General features: G+C 61.7%; 1 protein-coding gene across 1 annotated transcript; it reads left to right on the top strand.

Moving 5' to 3' along the window:
* The first annotated feature begins 1,021 nt into the window (after positions 1-1,021).
* On the top strand, positions 1,022-10,048 carry FAM83E (family with sequence similarity 83 member E). The gene is made up of 6 exons (XM_030544845.1): positions 1,022-1,061; positions 1,682-2,849; positions 3,215-3,382; positions 3,644-3,768; positions 7,288-7,813; positions 9,529-10,048. The coding sequence occupies exons 2-6, from the start codon at positions 2,409-2,411 to the stop codon at positions 9,760-9,762; spliced, it is 1,494 nt and encodes a 497-aa protein (XP_030400705.1). The 5' UTR covers positions 1,022-1,061; positions 1,682-2,408; the 3' UTR covers positions 9,763-10,048.
* Positions 10,049-19,881: the final 9,833 nt, after the last annotated feature.

A 19,881-nucleotide genomic window follows, 5' to 3' on the forward strand; every position in this document is an offset into this window, starting at 1 on the left:
GGGTACCAGGGGAGGGGGGCCGAGGGTGAGTTTGGGGGCAGGGGGCCGGGCAGGCTCGGAGGAGGGGGGCTGGGCTGCACAGGGGGCAGGCTCAGGGGAGGGGGCTTGAGGGTGAGTTTCGGGGGACAGGCTCGGAGTTTGCAGGATCCCATGGCAGCCCAACCGGTCCGGCAGGTTTGTGTTATCTTGGCGCTGAGGCCCGGGGATTCCTGGTAACAACCATCCGGCTGCCAGGCCCTGTGCCCAGCCCCCGCCCAGATCCGGGATGCTGCCAGGCAGGCGCTGCCCCCTGCCCCAGCGGGATGGGGGATGATGGACCGGTTAGCCCCAGAGCAAACCTCCAGACCCCACACTCCGGCCCTGAACACCCCCTGCAACATAGATACACATGGGGGTGTGTGGCCGGGGCTAGGCCCTGCATCACCGGCTCTGAGAGGGCAGTGGGGGCTAGTGGGTAGAGCTGGGTGGGCTGGGAATCCGGACTCCTGGGTTCTCTCTGCAGGTCTGGGAGAGGAGTGTGGGCTAGTGGTCAGAGAAGGGTGGGCTGGGAGCTAGGACCTCTGGGTTCTCTTCCTGGCTCTGGGAGGGAAGTGGGGGCTAGTAGTTAGAGCAGGGGGCTGGGAGCCAGGACTCCTGGGTTCTCCCCCTGGCTCTGGGAGGGAAGTGGTGCCTAGTGGTTAGAGCAGGGGGGCTGGGAGCCAGAACTCCTGGGTTCCCTTCTGACTCTTTCTTTCCTGGCCTCCGTTGCACAGCCCTGGAGGACCCTTGCTGCCAACTCAGGTGCCATCTCAAGGTGAAGGGCCCCCAGCCCCATTCATCACCTGGCTGCCAGCGGGCAGGGTGAGGGCCCAGCCACCTTCCCCTTTACCTGGCAGCTCTGCCCCCCCCCCCGCACCCTCCCCCCAGCCACTTCCAAGGAAGTCCTGGGGCCAGCTCCAAGCCCTGCCTGGGGGGGTGGGGGCGGGGCTGGCGGAGCCCAGGGGGAGGAGCGCAGCCTGGGGAATCATTAACAGCGACAGGGCAGCACGGAGGGAGGATATGAACCCGGATCCCTGGGACAGGTAGGTGTGGGCTGCAGTGGTTAGAGCTGGGTGGGCTGGGACTCAGGACTCCTGGGTCTAGGAGGGGAGTGGGGGCTAGTGGTTAGAGCAGGGGGCTGGGAGCCAGGACTCCTGGATTCTCTCCTCGGTTCTTGGCAGGGAATGGGGGCCTGGGCCCCATTATGGCTCTTTCTTGCTGCTCTTCCCGTTCCTGGATTTTATGAGATTAATCCCTGGCGGGGCCGGTTCTGTTTGTTTGCAGGAAATGATGCCCTGGTGACTAGCTTGTTCCTTTGTTGGGAGCGTGGGGGGTGGGAAGAGGAGAGTCTATGGTCTATGATAGAACCCCAGCCCCCCGGCTCGAACCACTGGACCCCACTGCTCTCCCAGAGTCAGGGATAGAACCCAGGTGTCCTGGCTCCCAGCCCCCCCTCCCCACTCTAACCATTGCATCTCATGCCCTGTCCAGCCCTGAGCCCCATAACTCACAGAAATGGAGATGGGGAACCGAAAACACACCCCTTGAGCCTAATCTTATCGTGCCTTCCGCTGCCGTGCCTGGCCGTGACCAGGGTGGTGGGGAGTGTCTCTCTTCCCCAAAGCTGAGATCTTGCCCTGAGGCCTTGTCTCCCTCCCTCTAGGGCCTTCGACCGGCGGAGCCCCCCAGGGCAGGAACCCAATTGCCAAGGACTGGGTCCCGGGGGCGCCAATTGGCTCAGGAGAGGTCCGAGCCAGCTGCCAGAACGACAGAGGCACCCATCTGTTTTAGATACTCCTCACTGTGGTATCTGGGGAAACTGAGGCACAGCGACCAGGGCCATAGTGCAGCAGGACCTTGAACCCAGGACTCCTAGCCAAGCCTGACAGCTGCCCCCCAGGCCAGACGGGGTCAGGGTCCAGCTGTGAGGTGCCCTAGGACAGAGACACCTCCTGGTGTGGGGGTGTTTCCCTGCAGATGTCGCTACCTCCTAGGACCGCGCTGTCAGAGGTGCAGGGTGCTGCGCATGGGGGCTTGCGGCAAACCGAACGGGGATTAGGTGCTATGATTTGGACAGGGAACGGGAAGGACTGATGACTGTGAGCTCTGTGTCAGGGCAGCACACGGCGCGACAGGGCCCCGATCTTGGGGACTCTGGGTCTGGGCAGCGCCTGACCCGATGAGGCCCCGATCTCGGTGACTTTGTGTCTGGGCAGTGCCTGGCACAGAGACAGAGGACTGACCATCTGACCAAGTGGGCAGGGAGGTTGGCAGAGAGCAGGGTGTTTTGGGGAGGTGTCTGTGTATGTATCTATTGTGGCTGTAGCTCTGATTGTGTGTGTGAGGGGGAGGGGTGCCCTCCAACCCCATCCCCATTCGCCACGGGGCCCATGGCAGCCTCCCAGCTGGACTGCCTGGAGGACGCCCCCGCAGGGACCCCAGTGACTGAATCCAGCCCCGAATTCTTCTACTCGGAGGGGCAGCGGCTGGCTGTGGAGGCCCTGCTGGCCGGAGGGCAGTCGGCCTACGCGCAGCGCCTGGCGCAGGACAGGCTGCGCCCCTTCCTGTCCGACGACGAGCTCCGGCACCTGGCCGAGGCAGCCCGGGATGTCCCAGAGCCAGCAGGGGAGTGCGACGGGGATGCCAACGAGCTCAGCCTCAGCTACTGGCCCGGGTGCTCGGATGAGCCCATCCCCGAACTGGAGCTGGGTTGGCCCCTGGACGGGAACTGGAAGGGCATCACCCGTGCAGAGGTCTACACGCACCCACCGGGGGACGGGGCCCCCAAGGTCAAGGAGCTGGTGCGCAGGAAAATTCAGCAGGCTGCCAAGGTAACGGGGAGCCAGGACGCCTGGGTTCCATCCTCTGCTCTGGGAGGGGAGTGGGGTCTAGCGGTTAGAGCAGCGGGGGCTGGTGGCCAGGACTCCTGGGTTCTATCCCTGGCTTTGGGAGGGGAGTGGGGTCTAGTGGTTAGAGCAGGGGGGGTGGGAGCTAGGACTCCTGGGTTCTCTCCCCAGCTCTGGGAGGGGAGAGGGGTTAGACTTGTTGTCGGGAGTCCCAGAGGAATGATACCGAGTGCTGGGAGCCCAGCCCCCCCCACTACCCTCCCAAGCCGGCCGGTCTCCGCCCTGGGGCCGGATGAGAGCCGGCGCCACCTAGAGGGGATGTGTGCAGCTCTTTGTGGGGTGTTTCCCAGGTGGTTGCCATAGTGATGGACATCTTCACGGACCCCGATATCCTGCTGGACTTGCACGAGGCCAGCACGCGGCGCGGGGTCCCCGTCTACCTGATCCTGGGGGAGGAGCACCTGTCCGCCTTCCTCAGCATGGCAGAGGGCGCCTGCCTCAACGTGCGCTACATGGAGGTGAGGCCTGCCCCCCTGCAGCCAGCGCCCCCTAGTGCTGCCCTGGGGCAATGGGGCAAGCCCCGACTGCCAGGGGAGGGCGCCCCCTGCTGGGAAGGGAGAAAAGCGGGGCGCGTGCTCCGTGGCTGGGATACAGAGATCTGGGGAGGGGGTCATTTGGCTACGCTCAGGGACCCCAATCCCCTCTGGCTTTGGTTATCTGCCCTGGGGGTGGGGATCCCCCACCTCCTGATTTTGTGCATCCTCCCCTGCCTCCACCAGAACCTGCGGGTCCGGGTCATTGCGGGCTGCACCTTCTGGAGCCGACAGCGCAAACAGGTCACTGGGACCCTGAAGGAGAAATTCCTGCTGATCGACGGCGACACGGTGATAACGGGGAGCTACAGGTGAGGGGGGGGGCATCGGGGATGAATGGGAGCAGAGAGCACCCCCAGCTGGGTCCCCCGATCCCTGCAGCACCAGGGGGGTTCGTTTAGCGTCTCCCATCTTCTCCCAGCCCAGAGGGGCCTTCTCCATGCCAGCTGAGGGGTCCCCGTATAACCCAGAGGGGCCGCATCTCAGCACCAGGCCTTGGTCTCTGCCATTGGGTGTCAGTGGGGTGGGGGGGTTGTGTGAGGGGGATGGATCTGGCGGGCTGGGCAGCGAGGCTGAGAACATACTGAACTCAGTTCACAGGTGGCAAGAGAAGCTCTCGGTTTAAGCCATGTTGGGGTGCGCGGATCATACGGCGGATGCCAAGAGACGGGGCAGCGTGGGTGCTGGCGTGTGCGTGTGTTGGGGGTGATATGCCATCCCTTTGTGCTTTGCAGAAGAGAGAGCGCCCCCGGTGAGCCCCCTACTGGGAAGGGGTCAGCACCCCCACGCTTCTGTAGGGGAATCCTGCAGAAGAGCGTGCGGAAGGGACCAGACCCCTAGATCCCGCAATGTGTTTGTGATAGTGTTGGGGGCTGAGATGGGGATAGAACCCAGGAGTACTGGCTTCCAGCCCCCTCTGCTCTAACCACTAGACCCCACTCCCCTTCCAGAGCTGGGGAGAGAACCCAGCAGTCCTGGCTCCCAGCCCCCTCCACTCTAACCACTAGACTCTCTAGCTGATGACTCCATTACTCCTCTCTCTGGGCTCCAGACCTCATGGTGACATTGCTCACTGTGACATCACTGCATGGTGATGACATCACTCACTGTGACATCACCAGGCTCTGGCTGGAATGGGCCAATGAGAATCTTGCTGCCTTATTGTGAGGTCGTCGCTGCTGGGCTCCTCATTCTGGGCTCAGGGCAGCACTGAGGTCTCTGCAGCGCCCACGGCCGGTAGCCCAGAGCGACCCACTTAGCAACAGACACGTTCGGAGGGGCTGGGAGTCCGGATCCGCCAGCCAGACCCTGGTTCTGAACTCAAGTCCTGGTGGCTCCCACCTGGTTCTGGAGTGACTGGATCTGAGCAATTGGGATCCAGCTCGTTCCCTGGTTCTGACATCGCTGGAGCCAGGAGATCTGGTCCAGACCCTGGTTCTGAACTCGAGTCCTGGCGGCTCCCACCTGGTTCTGGAGTGACTGGATCCGAGCAATTGGGATCCAGCTTGTTCCCTGGTTCTGACATCGCTGGAGCCAGGAGATCTGGTCCAGACCCTGGTTCTGAACTCGAGTCCTGGCGGCTCCCACCTGGTTCTGGAGTGACTGGATCCGAGCAATTGGGATCCAGCTTGTTCCCTGGTTCTGAAATCGCTGGAGCCAGGAGATCTGGATCCAGACCCTGGTTCTGACATCTCTGGAGCGGCGCAGATCCCAGACCCTGGTTCTGAAGTTGCTGGATCCAGGAGATCTAGATCCAGACCCCGGTTCTGAAGTCGCTGGAGCAGCCCAGATCCCAGACCCTAGTTCTGAGGTTGCTGGATCCAGGAGATCCAGAGCCTGGTTCTGATGTCCTTGGTGCGGGGTGGATCCAGACTCCCTGGTTCTGAAGTCTCTGGAGCAGGAGGGCTGGGACCTGGTTCTGACGTTCCCAGAGCGGCCCAGATCCTGACCCTGGTTCTGCCCTCCCCGTCTGTGCGATCACTCTGCCGCTCCCATGCTGCCCCTGCTGGCGCTCTCTCTCCTGCTGGCACTGCCCGGCGCCAGCCCCAAGGAGTGCTTCTTCTGCGAGGTGACGTCCTCCCGCCACTGCCCTAGCACCCGTATGAGCTGTGCCCAGGATGAGGATTGCTTCGTGGGGCACGGGGCCGCCCTGGGCGTCTCCCTCATCCAGACCAAGGGCTGCACCCGGGCCATCCGCTGCGGCAAGGAACACCCCGTCACCCACATGGGGGTGACCTACAGCCTGGTCACCGTGTGCTGCAAGGGCAGCCTGTGTAACGGGGCTGGCGCCCGCCCGCGAGGGCCCAGCCTGGGTCTGCAGCTGGCGCTGGGCACGGCCGTCCTGCTGCGGGCGCTGTGAGAGACTGGAGGGGGGCAGGGGTTGCGTGAAGAGGCGTTGGCGGAATAAAGCCCTGGCACAGGGTGACGGCTGGTGTGGTTGTCTCTGCGCCGAGCTGGGGGTCCTGGGGTCCCTCGTCCTGCCGGTTTTGGGGGAGCTGGGTGCCATGGGGATCCGGGTGAGGAGTCAGCAGGGTTGGGGTGGATTAAACGGGGTTGGGGGGGGACAGGACAGCAGGAAGTGAGAACTGGGAATAGGACCCAGGCGTCCGGGCATGAATGTAGAGTCATGTAGGAGGGATTGGAAACTGGGAATAGGACCCAGGCGTCCGGGGGTGCATGCAGAGTCATGGGGGATGGGAAGGGGAGCGGGGGGATGGCAACCTGGGAATGGAACCCAGGCGTCCAGGAGTGAATGTAAAGTCATGCAGGAGGGATTGGAAACTTGGAATAGGACCCAGGCGTCCGGGGGTGCATGCAGAATCATGGGGGATGGCAAACTGGGATGGGAACCCAGGCGTCCGGAGGTATACTTCCACCCCCACCCCATGTCTCATCCATGCCGCGTTGGTGCTTTGGGACCAGGACCCGTCTTTGCATTGGCACAACAGAAATCGGCCCCAGGATCGGTGCCCACGAACCCCGGGATCCAGGCCCAATCCCGGCTGGGCCTGTGGCCACCCGCTTCCCTACGTGCCCCCTTCCATGGGATGCTGGATGCCCCCTGCCTCAGGCCTCAGCGTGTAGGGACGAGGGGAGCGGTCGCTGTGCCCCACCTGGGCAGGGGGTCCCAGTAGGACCAGCCCCGGCCCCATCCCAGAGGTGGTCACCCCTCAGCGCTGAGCAGCGGGTGCAGTGGGTGCGACGTCGCTGTGCCCCGCCCCCAAGTGGATGCTTTCCTGCGGGGAAGGTGCCGTTTGCCCTGGGGAGTGGCGTTCGGGGTCCCCCATTTCCCAGCATTTAATTTTCCTTACGGACGTTTCCAATTTTGTTGGTTCAGAACGTTTAATTTTTCTCGTTGTTTCCCTGTCTCCCTGCAACCCACTTGCCCCTCCCCCACCCCTGCACCCCACTCACCGTGCCCCCACCCCACTATCCTCTGGCCCCTCTTCCACCCCTGCACCCCACTTGTCCATTCCATACCCCCTGCACCCTGCACCCCACTCACCGCACCCCCCCACCCTGCTCACCCATGGCCCCTCCCACCCCCCTGAACCCCACTTGCCTATTCCATACTCCCTGCACCCTGCTACCTCCTACTTGCCCCTCCCACACCCCCTGCACCCCACTCACCCCGCCCCCCACCCTGCTATCCTCTGGCCCCTGTCCCACCCCTCCTGTACCCCACTATCTCCTACTCCCCCTTCCCCACCCCCCATGCACCCACTGTCCTCACTTGCACCTCCCCCTCTCCTCTATCTCCCATTCACCCCACTCTCCGGCTTCCCCTCACTCGCTCCTGCACCCCACTATCCCCCCACCCCCTCCCGCAGCTTCACGTGGAGCGACGCCCGCCTAAGCCGCCAGCTGGTGACGCTGCTGACGGGCGAGATCGCCGGGGCCTTCGACCGCGAGTTCCGGACCCTCTACGCCGCCTCCCGCCCGCTGGCGCCCACCCGGGCCCCCCTGCCCAGCCCCCCGGCCCTGCCCCGCGATGGACGCCCCAACGGCCAGCCCGCCCCCTACCGCAGCGAGCTGGGCGGGCTGCAGCTGGCCAAGGGCGCCCACCGGGTGGCCGAGCGCCGCTCCGTGGCCCCCCAGCCCGTGGCCAAGAGCCGGGCCGGGGAGTGGGAGCTGGTGCGGGTCATCCGGGCCACGGTGGGCAACGATCTACCCCGGCGCCTGGGCCCCGAGGGCCACAGTGCTCTGAGCGACGTGGATCGGGGCGGCCGGCCGGGGCGGCTGGCGGGTGCCGCGGGGCAGAGACCCAGCAAGTCCCTTTGGGACCTGAGCCGCCTCTCCCAGCTCTCCGGCTCCAGCGCCGGCCGCGACGGCCCCGAGTCGGGGGACGAGGTGAAGGTGAGCGGGCAGGGCCAGGCCAGGGAGGGAGCTGCGAGTCCTAGAGGGCAGGGCTGGGGCTTTGAGGGGGTCACTGTGTATCCTGGGGGGCAGGACTGGGGATTTGAGGGGCTTCACTGTGTATCCTGGGGGGCAGGGCTGGGGATTTGGGGGATTCACTGTATATCCCTGGGGGGCAGGGCTGGGGATTTGGGGTTTTCACTGTATATCCCTGGGGGGCAAGGCTGGGGATTTGAGGGGCTTCACTGTGTATCCTGGGAGGCAGGGCTGGGGATTTGGGGGGGTTCACTGTATATCCCTGGGGGGCAGGGCTGGGGCTTTGGGGGGGTCACTGTGTATCCCTGGGGGGCAGGGCTGGGGATTAGGGGGCTCTGTGTGTCCCAGGGGGAGCAGGGCTTTAGGATATGGGAGTCTTCTGTGTATCCTGGGGGGAAAGGCTTAGCATGTGGGGTCCCCTGTGATCCCAGAGGTCAGGGCTGGGGACTGAAGCCTCTGTATCCTGGGTCGCAGGACTGGAGATTTTTTTGGGGGGGGGGGAGTTCACTGTATGTCCTTGGGAGCAGGGCTAGGAATTAGGGGGCCCTGTGTATCCTGTGGGGCAGGACTGGGAATTTGGGGGGTTCACTGTATATCCTTGGGGGACAGAGCTGGGGATTAGGGGGCTCTGTGTATCCTGGGGGGGGGCAGGGCTTTAGGATATGGGAATCTCCTGTGCATCCTGGGGGAAGGGCTTAGCATGTGGGGTCCCCTGTGTATCCCAGGGGGCAGGTTTGGGTTTGGAGGGACTGTGTATCCCAGGGTGGGGACAGGGTTGGGGCCCCTGTGTATCCCAAGGTGGGAGCTGGGGATCAGGGCCCCTATGTATCCCAGGGTGGGGGCAGACCTGGGGACCCAGAGCTGGAGATTGCCCCCCCCCCCATGCATCAACAGGCAGGGCTGGGGGTGGGGTGATGTCACCCCCCTCCACGGCCCCCATATCTCCGCTCCTGGCTGCACCCTGGGCCCTGCCTTAGTGCAACATCTCCTCCGCCCTGGGTCAATATTGACCCAGGCACTGCTCCTGGCTCTGCTCCACGGGGCCTTTGCCCTCCTTGGGTCAGCTGTGGGGCAGAGGGGGAGCAGCGCTGCTCTCCCAGGCCCTGACACCCCCTGAATTCCCAGCTATGTCTCCTTCCCTCCCCTCCTGTCTCTCCCTTTTCTCCTTCCCTCCCTCATTCCCTGGGTCTTTGCCATCCCCCCCCATTCTCCTTTGCTGCCATGGAGGTTGGGGGCAGCAGAGCGGGGCTGGCACTGGAGGATCCTGCCCCCCCCCCCCGAACCCTCTGTGCTGGGGGACCCTGGGGCAGGGTGAAGAAATGCTGGAGCGGGTTGGGGGGGGCGGGTCGTGGCAGGGACCTCCAGGAAGATCGGGGGGAGGAATTCAGGGATGCGGGGGAGCAGGGACCCATTTGGTGGGAAGATGGAGGGGTAAGAGGACGGGGGCTGGGCTGGGGAGATGGGTTGGAGGGATTTTGGGGAGTAGGTGGAGCTGCTGGAAGGGGCTGGGACATGGCAGGGGGAGAGGTTTGGGGGTCAGCGAGACTCTGGGGTGTGATGATGGGGGGCAGAGGATGCAGGGCTGTGGGGCAGGGTGGGAGACAGGCAGGGGTACAGGGGTGCTCCCAGCTGGCACTAACTCTCTCTTGGGGGGGCTAAACCCCATCCCTCAGGGCAAGCACAAGTGGGGGCTGCAGGACACGCCAGCCCGGGCCCTGATGAGACGGAGGGGTGCACCCCCGGCCAGCGAGGAGCCCCGCCAGCCCCCCATCTTCCTGTCACCCGCCTACATGCCCCCATCGCAGGGCTACCAGGCCTTGGGCCGGCTGCAGGGGCAGCTCTACCACGGGCCTACGGCCCTGCCCCGCGTCTGGGGGCCCCCCCACGGCTACAGCAGGGACCGTCGCTATTGAACGGGCACCTACCAGTAGCAGCCAGCCAGGGGTGGGGTGGGGATGAGACACCCCCCATCTCCCCAGGCTGCTCCCAACTGGGGCAGGCCTGTAGGTTACACTGGACCCAGCGTGCGAGCAGGAGGGGGTTATCCTGGTGGTGCTGGAGGAACCAGAGCCAGCGTGCGAGCAGGAGGGGGTTATCCTGGTGGTGCTGGAGGAACCGGAGCCAGCGTGCGAGCAGGAGGGAATTGTCCTGGTGGTGCTGGAGGAACTGGAGCCGGCATGTGAGCAGGAGGGACACGTCCTGGTGGTGCTGGAGGAACCGGAGCCGGCGTACGAGCAGGAGGGAGTTTTATCCTGGTGGTGCTGGAGGAACCGGAGCCGGCGTGCGAGCAGGAGGGACATGTCCTGGTGGTGCTGGAGGAACCAGAGCCGGCGTGTGAGCAGGAGGGAGTTATCCTGGTGGTGCTGGAGGAACTGGAGCCAGCGTCTGGGCTAAACTGGACTTTTTTAGGCCCAGGGTTTAACTAGGGTTGAAAAGCTGAGGCTGGGAAGTCACTGGAATCAACCCGGCCCTGGAGCCACGGTACTGGTGTTACTGGGAGGAACTGGTGGGCCTGGAGAGGGCCAGGGCTCAATGTTTTGCGGGCACGCGAGTACGGAGTACGCTGGGACACGAAACTGGGCAGTGGAGGATGATTTTGGGCAGCTCAGGGCACAGGGCTGGCAGGCACTAGGCATACCCCCCCTCCATGGAACTACTGGAGCTCGGGGGGGGGCAGTGCTGGGGGGTAGATTAAATTGGCATGACCTGGGAGCACAGATTTCCTCCCACACCTCAGGGATGAACCGAGCTGGGACCTGACAGCTATGGGGGTGCTGGGGCATTACTGGGAGGAGATGGGACTGGCTTTGGGAGAGGGAGCTGGGGAAGCCCCTGGGGCATTTCCAAGTGGCGCTGGGGGCTATACTGGGATGAACTGGGATTCCAGCGCCACACCAGAGGGCTGGGGAGCAGTGCTCTGAAGGAGCCGGAGCCCAAGCAACTGGGACAAGAATGGGTTTTAATGGGGTCTAGGGGTTAGAGCAGGAACCAGCTGGGAGCCAGGACTCCTGGATTCTATCCCTCTGCTCAGGGAAGCGGGGATCTGGGAACCTGGGTTCTGTTGCCAGGTTGCACGCTGATGAGGGATGATAATTATGTACAAAACACCAGAACAAATGGTCTTTTCCAGTTGAAAGGGGGAGTTCTGTTTCCTTGCGGCGTTTACCCTGCACCTGCTGGTTTGGGACCCTGGAGCAGGGGCCCCATCAGGGCCTAGAGCCCCAGCTCCTGGAGTCATGAGACCCTTGTTGCATCTCCACCGTCAATTAACCAGGCACCTGTGGGTCTTTGGAGAAGAGAAACATGACTGACCCTTGCTGGTGTCTGAGGGAGCTTGAGTCAACTGCTCCCCACTGGGGAACTTGCTATAGGGGTGGGGCCTTCACTCCCAGCCCCACTGCTCTGGGCCTCTGTGGGGCAGAAAGGAAAGAGCCCCTCACATTCCCTCATCAGACAAGCTGCAGGGCTGCCAACTGGAGGGGGGAGGAGACCCCCTGCAGTGGTATCCCCTAGGCCCCTCCCCCACACCAAGTGGCCCTGGCCCATCTAGGACAGAGACAAGGTGGGAGCTCAGGGACCCTCGCCTCTGTATCGGACTCACTCCACCCGGCCTCTCGGTTCCCTCCCGCACTCCCAACTTGGGGGCAGCACTCCCCCTGCAGGAAGGTCAGCAAGAGTTAGGGTCTACAGGGCTGCAGAGAAGAAAAATGGGGAGGTGGGCTCAGGGGGACCCCAAAAATGGGACCACCAGCCTCTCCAAAATCCTCCCAAGCTCTCCCCCCACCCACTAAGTGCTTCTGGGCTCTTGCCACCTTAGAAGCACCAGTGCTAATGTCTACTTTCCACAGGGTAATAACCTACTGCTGCTGGCAGCATGTATGCTCCTGTTTCAGGGCCATTGGAGGCAGGCTTAGGGCTCCTTGAGAGAAGTGTGGGGCCATGTTTGCTGAGTCCACCCCCCCCCATTTCATGTCAAATACAGGTAAGTTGTAGGAAGCCCAAAGCTCTGGTACAACTGTCCCCACTTTCATAAGCGCTGGACACACCCCCTTGAACACACAACTCAAGCCAGAGGAGGGGGTTTTTCATATTACAAGAAATGTCATGAATTTGAAATTGCAACTCATCTGAAACATTTTTCACATTTTATTTTAAATTACACAAAAGGGTTTTTTCTTTTTTGAAAAAAGAGGGGGTTAAAACTTAGCCCTCCACCCATGTGTTTTGAGAGACCAGCCCCTCATCTTTTGAGAGTTTCCTTTCAGGTCAAAAATGTTTGGAGAAAAAACAGCAGCCGCTGAGTTCTTTGTTTGACCTCTGGTAAGAAAAAGCTGATAGAAAACAATGAATTTTTTGGGGGGGGTGGGGGGAAGAAAAATCAAGATTCTGTTCCCAAAGCACCAAGTTTTTCCTCCCTCCTGGATGAAATTTCATCCGAGTCAGACATGCATTTTCCTAAATGTTTTTGTTTTCAGGGAGCAGGGGGATCAAAATCCCTTTTGATGAAAACCCAGCCAGCTTCACACCCCACCTCCAGGGAAAGAGGAGTGAGGTTCCCAGGGCCGATGGGATCATGGTGATCATCCGGTCTGACCTCCTGCATAACACATGCTGCCACGAACTCCTGGGAAACACGAGACAGGTGCAGCTGATGCCTGCCTGAGTTTGCTGGGAGCCTGAGCCGGGGGGGCCAAGAGCGGGTGGGTGGATCCAGAGGGCCACAGACGCAGTGCAGAAGGGAGAGGGGCAAACATCTCCCCCACCCACCCACCTGCATGGAGGTGCACAGTGTATTTGCTGCCTCTCGACTTGTGTAGCCAGATCCCGGGCACCTGCCCCAGCAGCTGCAGCACGTCTTCGTACCCTGCTTCCCGGCTCAGCCCCACCAGGTCCAGGTCGTGGTCCCGCCGCATGGCCTCCAGCAGCTTGGGCAGCCCCAGGCCCAGGGGGAAGGGCTGCAGGATATTCCACAGAAAGGGGGCGAGGGTGGCAGCCACACCTGGGGACAGACACCATGAGATCAGAAGCAGAGAGGCACATGGGACCCTGGAGATTGCATCCAGCTCAACCCCTAGAACCTAGGAGTCCTGCTCTCACCACTAGATCCCACTCCCCTCCTGGTGCCAGGGCTAGAACCCAGGAATCCTGGCTCTCAGCCCCCCTGCTCTAACCACTAGACATCACTCCCCCCCCCCCCGAGCTGGGGAGAGAACCTGGGAGTCCTGACTCCCAGTCTCCTCTGCTCTCACCACTAGACCCCACTCCCCTCCCAGAGCCAGGGCTAGAACCCAGGAGTCCTGGCTCCCAACTCTGTGCTTTAACCACCTCTGTCTCCCATGGATTTCCATCTCTTCAACCGAGCAGGCTTCTTGGGCTGCTGGCACACCAGGTCCTCCCTTCCAGGGCAGAAGGAGGCAGAGGACCCGGGATCCGAGTGCGGGGCTGGCTGTGACTGGCTGCTGCATGGGGCTGGAGTTGGGGGGCCCCCTGGGGCTGGTGCACATTCATCTGCCAATGATAGAAAGGGGAGAAAAGTAACAGAATTTATAGCCAAAAAAGAAATCACTAACACCGACCAGAGAAAGCAGCAATGGGCTGCGGAGTGGGTCAGACACTCCCAGGGAAGATCAAGGCGAGATACAGCCAGCGCACACCCACCCACTGCCCCCACCAGCCAGCCAGACGTCCTCCTCAGCGTGCAGCATCTCAGCATTCCTCGAAACAAAAAATGAAGCGTCTCACCATTCGGGCCACAACAAACTGCTCAAAAACATGAAACAGGCACAGCCAATGTCTGCTTGAGTTTGCTGGGAGCCTGAGCTGGGGGGGCTGACAGTGGGTGGATCTAGAGGGCCACAGACTCAGTGTAGAAGGGAGAGGGGCAAACATCTCACCCACCCACCCACCTGTGTGGAGGTGCACGGTGTACGTGCTGCCTCTCGACGACTTGTGTAGCCAGATCCCAGGCACCTGCCACAGCAAGCTCAGCACGTCTTCATACCCTGCTTCCTGGCTCAGCGCCACCAGGTCCAGGTCGTGGTCCCGCCGCACGGCCTCCAGCAGCTTGGGCAGCCCCAGGCCCAGGGGGAAAGGGCACAGGACATGCCCCAGAAAGGGGGCGAGGGTGGCAGCCACATCTGTGGAGAGACGAGGGATCAGAAGCAGAGGCATATGGGACCCTGGAGATTGGAGCCAGCTCAACCCCTAGAACCTAGGAGTCCTGTTCTAACCACTAGACCCCAATCCCCTCCCAGAGTCAGGGAGAGAACCCAGGAGTCCTGGCTCCCAGCCTCCCGGCTCTAACCACTAGACCCCACTCCCCTCCCAGAGTCAGGGCTAGAACCCAGGAGTCCTGGCTCCCAGCCTCCCGGCTCTAACCACTAGACCCCACTCCCCTCCCAGAGTCAGGGCTAGAACCCAGGAGTTCTGGCTCCCAACTCTGCACTTTAACCACCTGTGTCTCCCATGGATTTCCGTCTCTTCGACCGAGCAGGCTTCTTCGGCCGCTGGCGTGCCAAGTCCCCTCTTCCGGGGCAGAAGGAGGCAGAGGACCCAGGATCCGAGTGCGGGGCTGGCTGTGACTGGCTGCTACATGGGGCTGGACTGAAGGGGCCCCCTGGGGCTGGTGCGGATTCATCTGCCAACGCTAGAAAGGGGAGAAAAGTAAAAGCCCCAAAAAATCCCTGATGCTGACCAGAGATAAAGCAGCAATGGGGCAGCAGGGTGGGTCAGTCTGAGACCCCTGGGGGAGGAGATCAAGGCTGAGAAACAGCCAGTGTGCACCCACCCACTGCCCCTGCCTGCCAGCCAAACGCCGCCTCAGTGTGCAGAATCTCAGGACTCCTCGAAATGAGAAATGAAGCATCTCATTTGGGCTGTGACGAACTGCTCAAAACCAGGAAACAGGCGCAGCTGATGCCTGCCTGAGTTTGCTGGGAGCCTGAGCCCATTGCTCCAAGAGGGAGGAGGAGCCACCGAGTGTAAGCAGCTCAGCGTTGGTTAAACTCAGAGCAGCTTCCCCCTCACACAACAATGAGCTCAGGCTGTGGGCAGACTCAGGCAGGCAGCTCTGAGCATGCTGTATAAGACACACACCTGCCCATGCGTAGAGGCAAAGCGTCCTCTGCTGGGCCACGGGAACACAGCGCTGGCTATGAGGCAGGCAGTTCCTGGCCAGGGGAACACTTCCGGGCAGGAGGGGCGGTAATATTGAGATCGCTGGCACATTTCGGGAAGGCAGGGCAGGCTGCAGATCTGACTGGAGGGAGAAATTCACACCCCTACCTCTCTCAAGCTGGATAAGGCACTGGGGGCCTCTCTCAGGGGTGCACACCCGCAGCCCAGGCACCTGGGCCAGCAGCCCCAGGATGTCTGCAGCGCTCGCAGCCCGGCACAGCGTCTCCACATCGACCCCATGCTGGTTCCTCATGAGCTCCAGCAACTTTGCCAGCCTCAGGCCCGAAGCGAAGGCCGACAGGATGCCCTGCACCAGGGGGACGATGGCTGCAAGGCCTGGGACGTATGGGCAGAGAAAGCACAGAGCTTGGGGTTAGGAGTCACCCCTGGAGATTGCATCCAGCTCAAACCCAAGAACCTAATAGTCCTGCTCTAACCACTAGACCTTCCCTCCCCGAGCCAGGGATAGAACCCAGGAGTCCTGGTTCCCAGCACCCCCATGCTCTAACCACTAGACCTCCCCTCCCCGAGCCAGGGATAGAACCCAGGAGTCCTGGCTCCCAGCGCCCCCTGCTCTAACCAGTAGACCCCTCTCCCCTCCCAGCACCAGGAATAGAACCCAGGAGTCCTGGCTCCCATCTCTCTGCTTGACCCACCTCCGTTTCCCATGGATTTCCAGCTCTTCGACAGAGCAGGTTTCTTCCGCCGCTGGCAGGCCAGGTCGCCTGTTCCAGGGCAGGGGGCAGAGGATCCGGGATCCGAGCGTGCGGCTGGCTGTGACTGGCTGCTGCGTGGGGCTGGCCTGGGGGGGACCCCCGAGGCTGGTGTGGATTCATCTGCCAACTCTAAAATGGGGGGCGGGGGGGGAAGAGAATCGACAGCAAAAAAAGCTCACTGACCCGGAAGAGAGATAAAACAGCAGCAGGGCCATGGAGTGGATCAGACACACCTGACCTGCGGGGAGATCAAGGCTGAGATACACCCCATGTGAACCCACCCAGCACCTGAGCTGGTCACCAAACCTGCCAAATCTCAGTGCTCCTCAGAACGAAAACCAAAGTCACTCCCCTCCCAGCACCAGGAATAGAACCCAGGAGTCCTGGCCACCAGCCACCCGCTGAACCCTACTCCCCTCCCAGAGCTGGGGATAGAACCCAGGAGTCCTGGCTCCTGTTCTAGCCCCCCCCGCTGCTCTCACCACTAGACCCCACTCCCCTCCCAGAGCTGGGCAGAGAACCCAGGAGTCCTGCCCCCTCCCCCCACCTACTCACTTCTTGGCCCAGCCGGTTCCTTGGGCCACTCGTGAGCTGGGTCCCAGTGGTCGGTGGCCCAGTGGCCGGGGGAAACGGAGCATGGCCAGCTAGGGGTACCCCTTGTGGGGGGAACCCGACCTGAAGTGGGGAGAGAATAAAACCCCCATTGGGGCACAAAACCAACTGGGGGGGAAGATGGGAAGAGCATGGGGGTAGGGGATAGAGGGCTGGGATTCTGCCCATGCATCCTCCAAGTACCCCAACCCCATGGGGAAGACAGAATACAGGCCCTGGGGGGGGGAGGGGCAGCACAGGCACCCCAGGACAGACAGATGGACAGGCAGAGGGTCTGTCACACCTGGGACAGAAACAGACATCAAAGCCACAGATGCACCAGGCCCCATAGCTCCCCCAACCCTTAATGCTCCCCCAGGCCTACAAAACCCTCCAACACTGCCTCTTTGCCCCCAGCCATCTCCATCCCAACCCCCCAATGCTACCCTAAACCCTCCTCGCCCCCTCCACCTTGCCCCATCACCCCCTACCCACACAGACCCTTCTCCCACACCACCCTCCCCCGCAACCAGGGCAAAGGGGTGCCTGCCCACCATACCAGCTGGCTGCGGGGGCTCCCACTCCATGGGGGTCTCTGTCCGAGGTGGGGAGCGGCGAGGTCTCTTCCTAGCCGGGGAGCACCCCTCTCTGTCCGAGCCCAGCTCCGGGGAACTGGCAGCCACCACCACTACCTCAAGCCAGGGCTCCATGGTGCCCAGCTGGGACCTCAGGCAGCCCTGGGTGCAGCCCACCTGTGAGGGGAGAGCTAGTGAGCCAGCGACAGAACCCAGGAGTCCTGGCTCCCAGCCCCTCCCTGCTCTAACCCACTAGACCCCCTTCCCCTCCCAGAACCAGAAAGAACCCAGGAGTCCTGGCTCCCAGCCCCTCCCTGCTCTAACCCACTAGACCCCCAGTCCCCTCCCAGAGCCAGGAAAGAACCCAGGAGTCCTGGCTCCCAGCCCCTCCCTGCTCTAACCCACTAGACTCCCCTCCCCCAGAACCAGAAAGAACCCAGGAGTCCTAGCTCCCTCTGGAAAGACCCAAACAAACAAGCTACCAGAACAAATACTAAAAGCAGAAGCCCTCTGCCTAGGGGTCCCCTTTATACCTTAATCCCTTATGGGGCGGGACCCAAGGGACCCAATCAGGAGACACCCTCTGGGCACTGAAGGCGGGACCTGAGGAGCAGGCCTTGCCATTGGCTGGTGCTCAGAGCCAATCCCTTGTGCCTTCTGGAGTTTCCAGGCCCACAACTTTTTCTAGGCCCTGGGCGAGGGAGGGGAGCATGGGGGGGAGGGGGAGACACTTGGGGTCAGTTAAGATGGGAGGGGGCATTTTGGGGGGGGTCACTGGGGGGAGGTTTACAGGCCTCCTATGTTGGGGAGGGGTCCCTCAGTAGGGACCTTTAGGGGTTATCAGGTAATTGGAGGTCAGGGAGTATGTGACCGGCTCCCCTGAGAGAGGGCATGGGGGGACTGAAGAGAACAGTGTCAGTCTCCTTGGCAGGGGATCCTTTGAGGGGGATCTGGGGGGGGACTGAGGGGGCATATGGGGGTGTCAGGGGGCAATGGGGGCCCTGTGCTCCCAGAGGGGAGATGACAGGCATAGGGAGCTGGGGGATGTCCCAGCAGGCTGCAGTGCCAGGGTAAAGGATGACTGTAGGCTGGGAAGTGCAGGCAGAGTTAAGGCCTTAAAGGACGCCTTGTCCCAGGGGGATCCAGGCCAATCATACAATCTGGGCTCCGAAACTGGCCCGCACAACTTGGAAAGTGGAGGTGGGGGGAGCAGCAGGCAGAGCGGTTCGGGGTCACAGAACAAGCTAAGTCTGCTGGGGAAGGGGGCAGAGCTATGGCCCCAGCTGAGGCCATGTGGGTCCTGGGCCTGTTTGGGGTACTGCTGGAAAGGAGCAGAGCAAGTGGAGGGGGTAGCCTGACTTTTAACTCTCTGTGCCCCAGAGGCTGCAGTTTAGGGAACCGTATCTGCAAGGCACCCTTGACTTGGTGTGAACCAAGTTTTTTTTGGGGGGAGTATTCATGAGATGCTGAATGGGACCCCAAAGCTTTGATCCTGCAGTTTTCCATAGCGAATCTCCCAGCCTGCATTTTTCCAGATGGGGAAACTGAGGCACGGGAGAGGGACTGAGGAAGCAACTTGCCCAGAGTCCCTTGAGCAGGCCTAAACCAGGCACACACACACACACACACTCTCTCTCTCTCTCTCTCTCTCTCTCTTTCTCCCGCGGAATTACCCGACACAAGGAACGAGCTGGTCCAAAGTCAGAAATGCTGATTACATTTATTTATTTGGGGAGGGGGGCATAGACTCATAGACTCATAGACTCTAGGACTGGAAGGGACCTCGAGAGGTCATCGAGTCCAGTCCCCTGCCCTCATGGCAGGACCAAATACTGTCTAGACCATCCCTGATAGACATTTATCTATCTATCGTCCTGTTTCAAACAAAAAGGAGAAAATCCTAAATTCCTGGCGGTTGTGGTGTTTCCCTGGAGCTGACCCAGCACAGCCCAGTTTTCCAGCAGGCGACAGTGCGGTGCCCTGCTGCGACGGAGCCGGGAGTGGGACAGACTGACCTGGGAACGTTGCGGGGGAGTTTTACTGGGACTGTCTGCATGGGGAATGGGATATCAGGGGGTGACTTCACTTGAGGGACAATACCTGAGCCAGGAGGGGGCTGCGGCCAAGTGACACCTTCTGATCCGGAAACTGGACAAAGGCTGGAGGAGGAGCCCGGGGAGGCAATGGCTGGAGGGGATTTCAGTTTGGAGCCGGCTGGGGAAGTGGAGGGAGGCCCAGGACCAGGATCTAGGCTCCCTGTCCCCCAAGATGAACCTGACAGGAGAAAATCCTCAATTCCTGGTGGTCGTGGTGGTTCCCTGGACCTGACCCAGCCCAGATTTGCAACAGGCAGCCACAAGGTTCCCTGCCCAGCCTCACAGCCGCCCCGAATTCATTCCTGGTTGAAGCACAGTCGATCTTTTCGCCAGACCAGCCCATCTTGATTTGAAAATGGCCGGCCACAGAGAATCCACCAGTTCCTTCCCCTCCCTGTTAAAAATGATCGTGATGGGGGTGGAGAAGGCGACCAGGGAAGTGTTATTTACCCCTCACATCACACACCATCCAGGGGCCAGCCGCTGAACAGGCAGCAGGTTTACAAGGAACCTAAGGAAGTGACTTTTCATCCACCTCCCAGTCAACCTCGGGGTGCCTGAACAGAGGGCGATGGGGCCACGGGCCTCCCATTTTTTAAGGGTGAGCAACAGGGGGAGGGGGCAGAGTCTTGGGGGGAAGAGGTGAAACGGGCAGGGCCTCAGGGGGGTGGAGTCTTGGGGGGAAGAGGTGAAACAGGGGCAGGGCCTCAGGGAAGGAGCAGGGCCTTGGGGAGAAGGGGTGGGGTTACAGATCTGGCACCAGAGGCCCCTCCCTCTTTTAGGGCACTCCCCCCCTTGCTCCTAGTTAACCAGTGGAACTCACTGCCAGAGGATGCTGTGAAGGCCAATAGGATAACTGGGTTAAAAAAAAGAATTTG

Source organism: Gopherus evgoodei, unplaced genomic scaffold, assembly GCF_007399415.2.
Source record: "Gopherus evgoodei ecotype Sinaloan lineage unplaced genomic scaffold, rGopEvg1_v1.p scaffold_35_arrow_ctg1, whole genome shotgun sequence".
Classification (NCBI taxonomy): domain Eukaryota; kingdom Metazoa; phylum Chordata; order Testudines; family Testudinidae; genus Gopherus; species Gopherus evgoodei.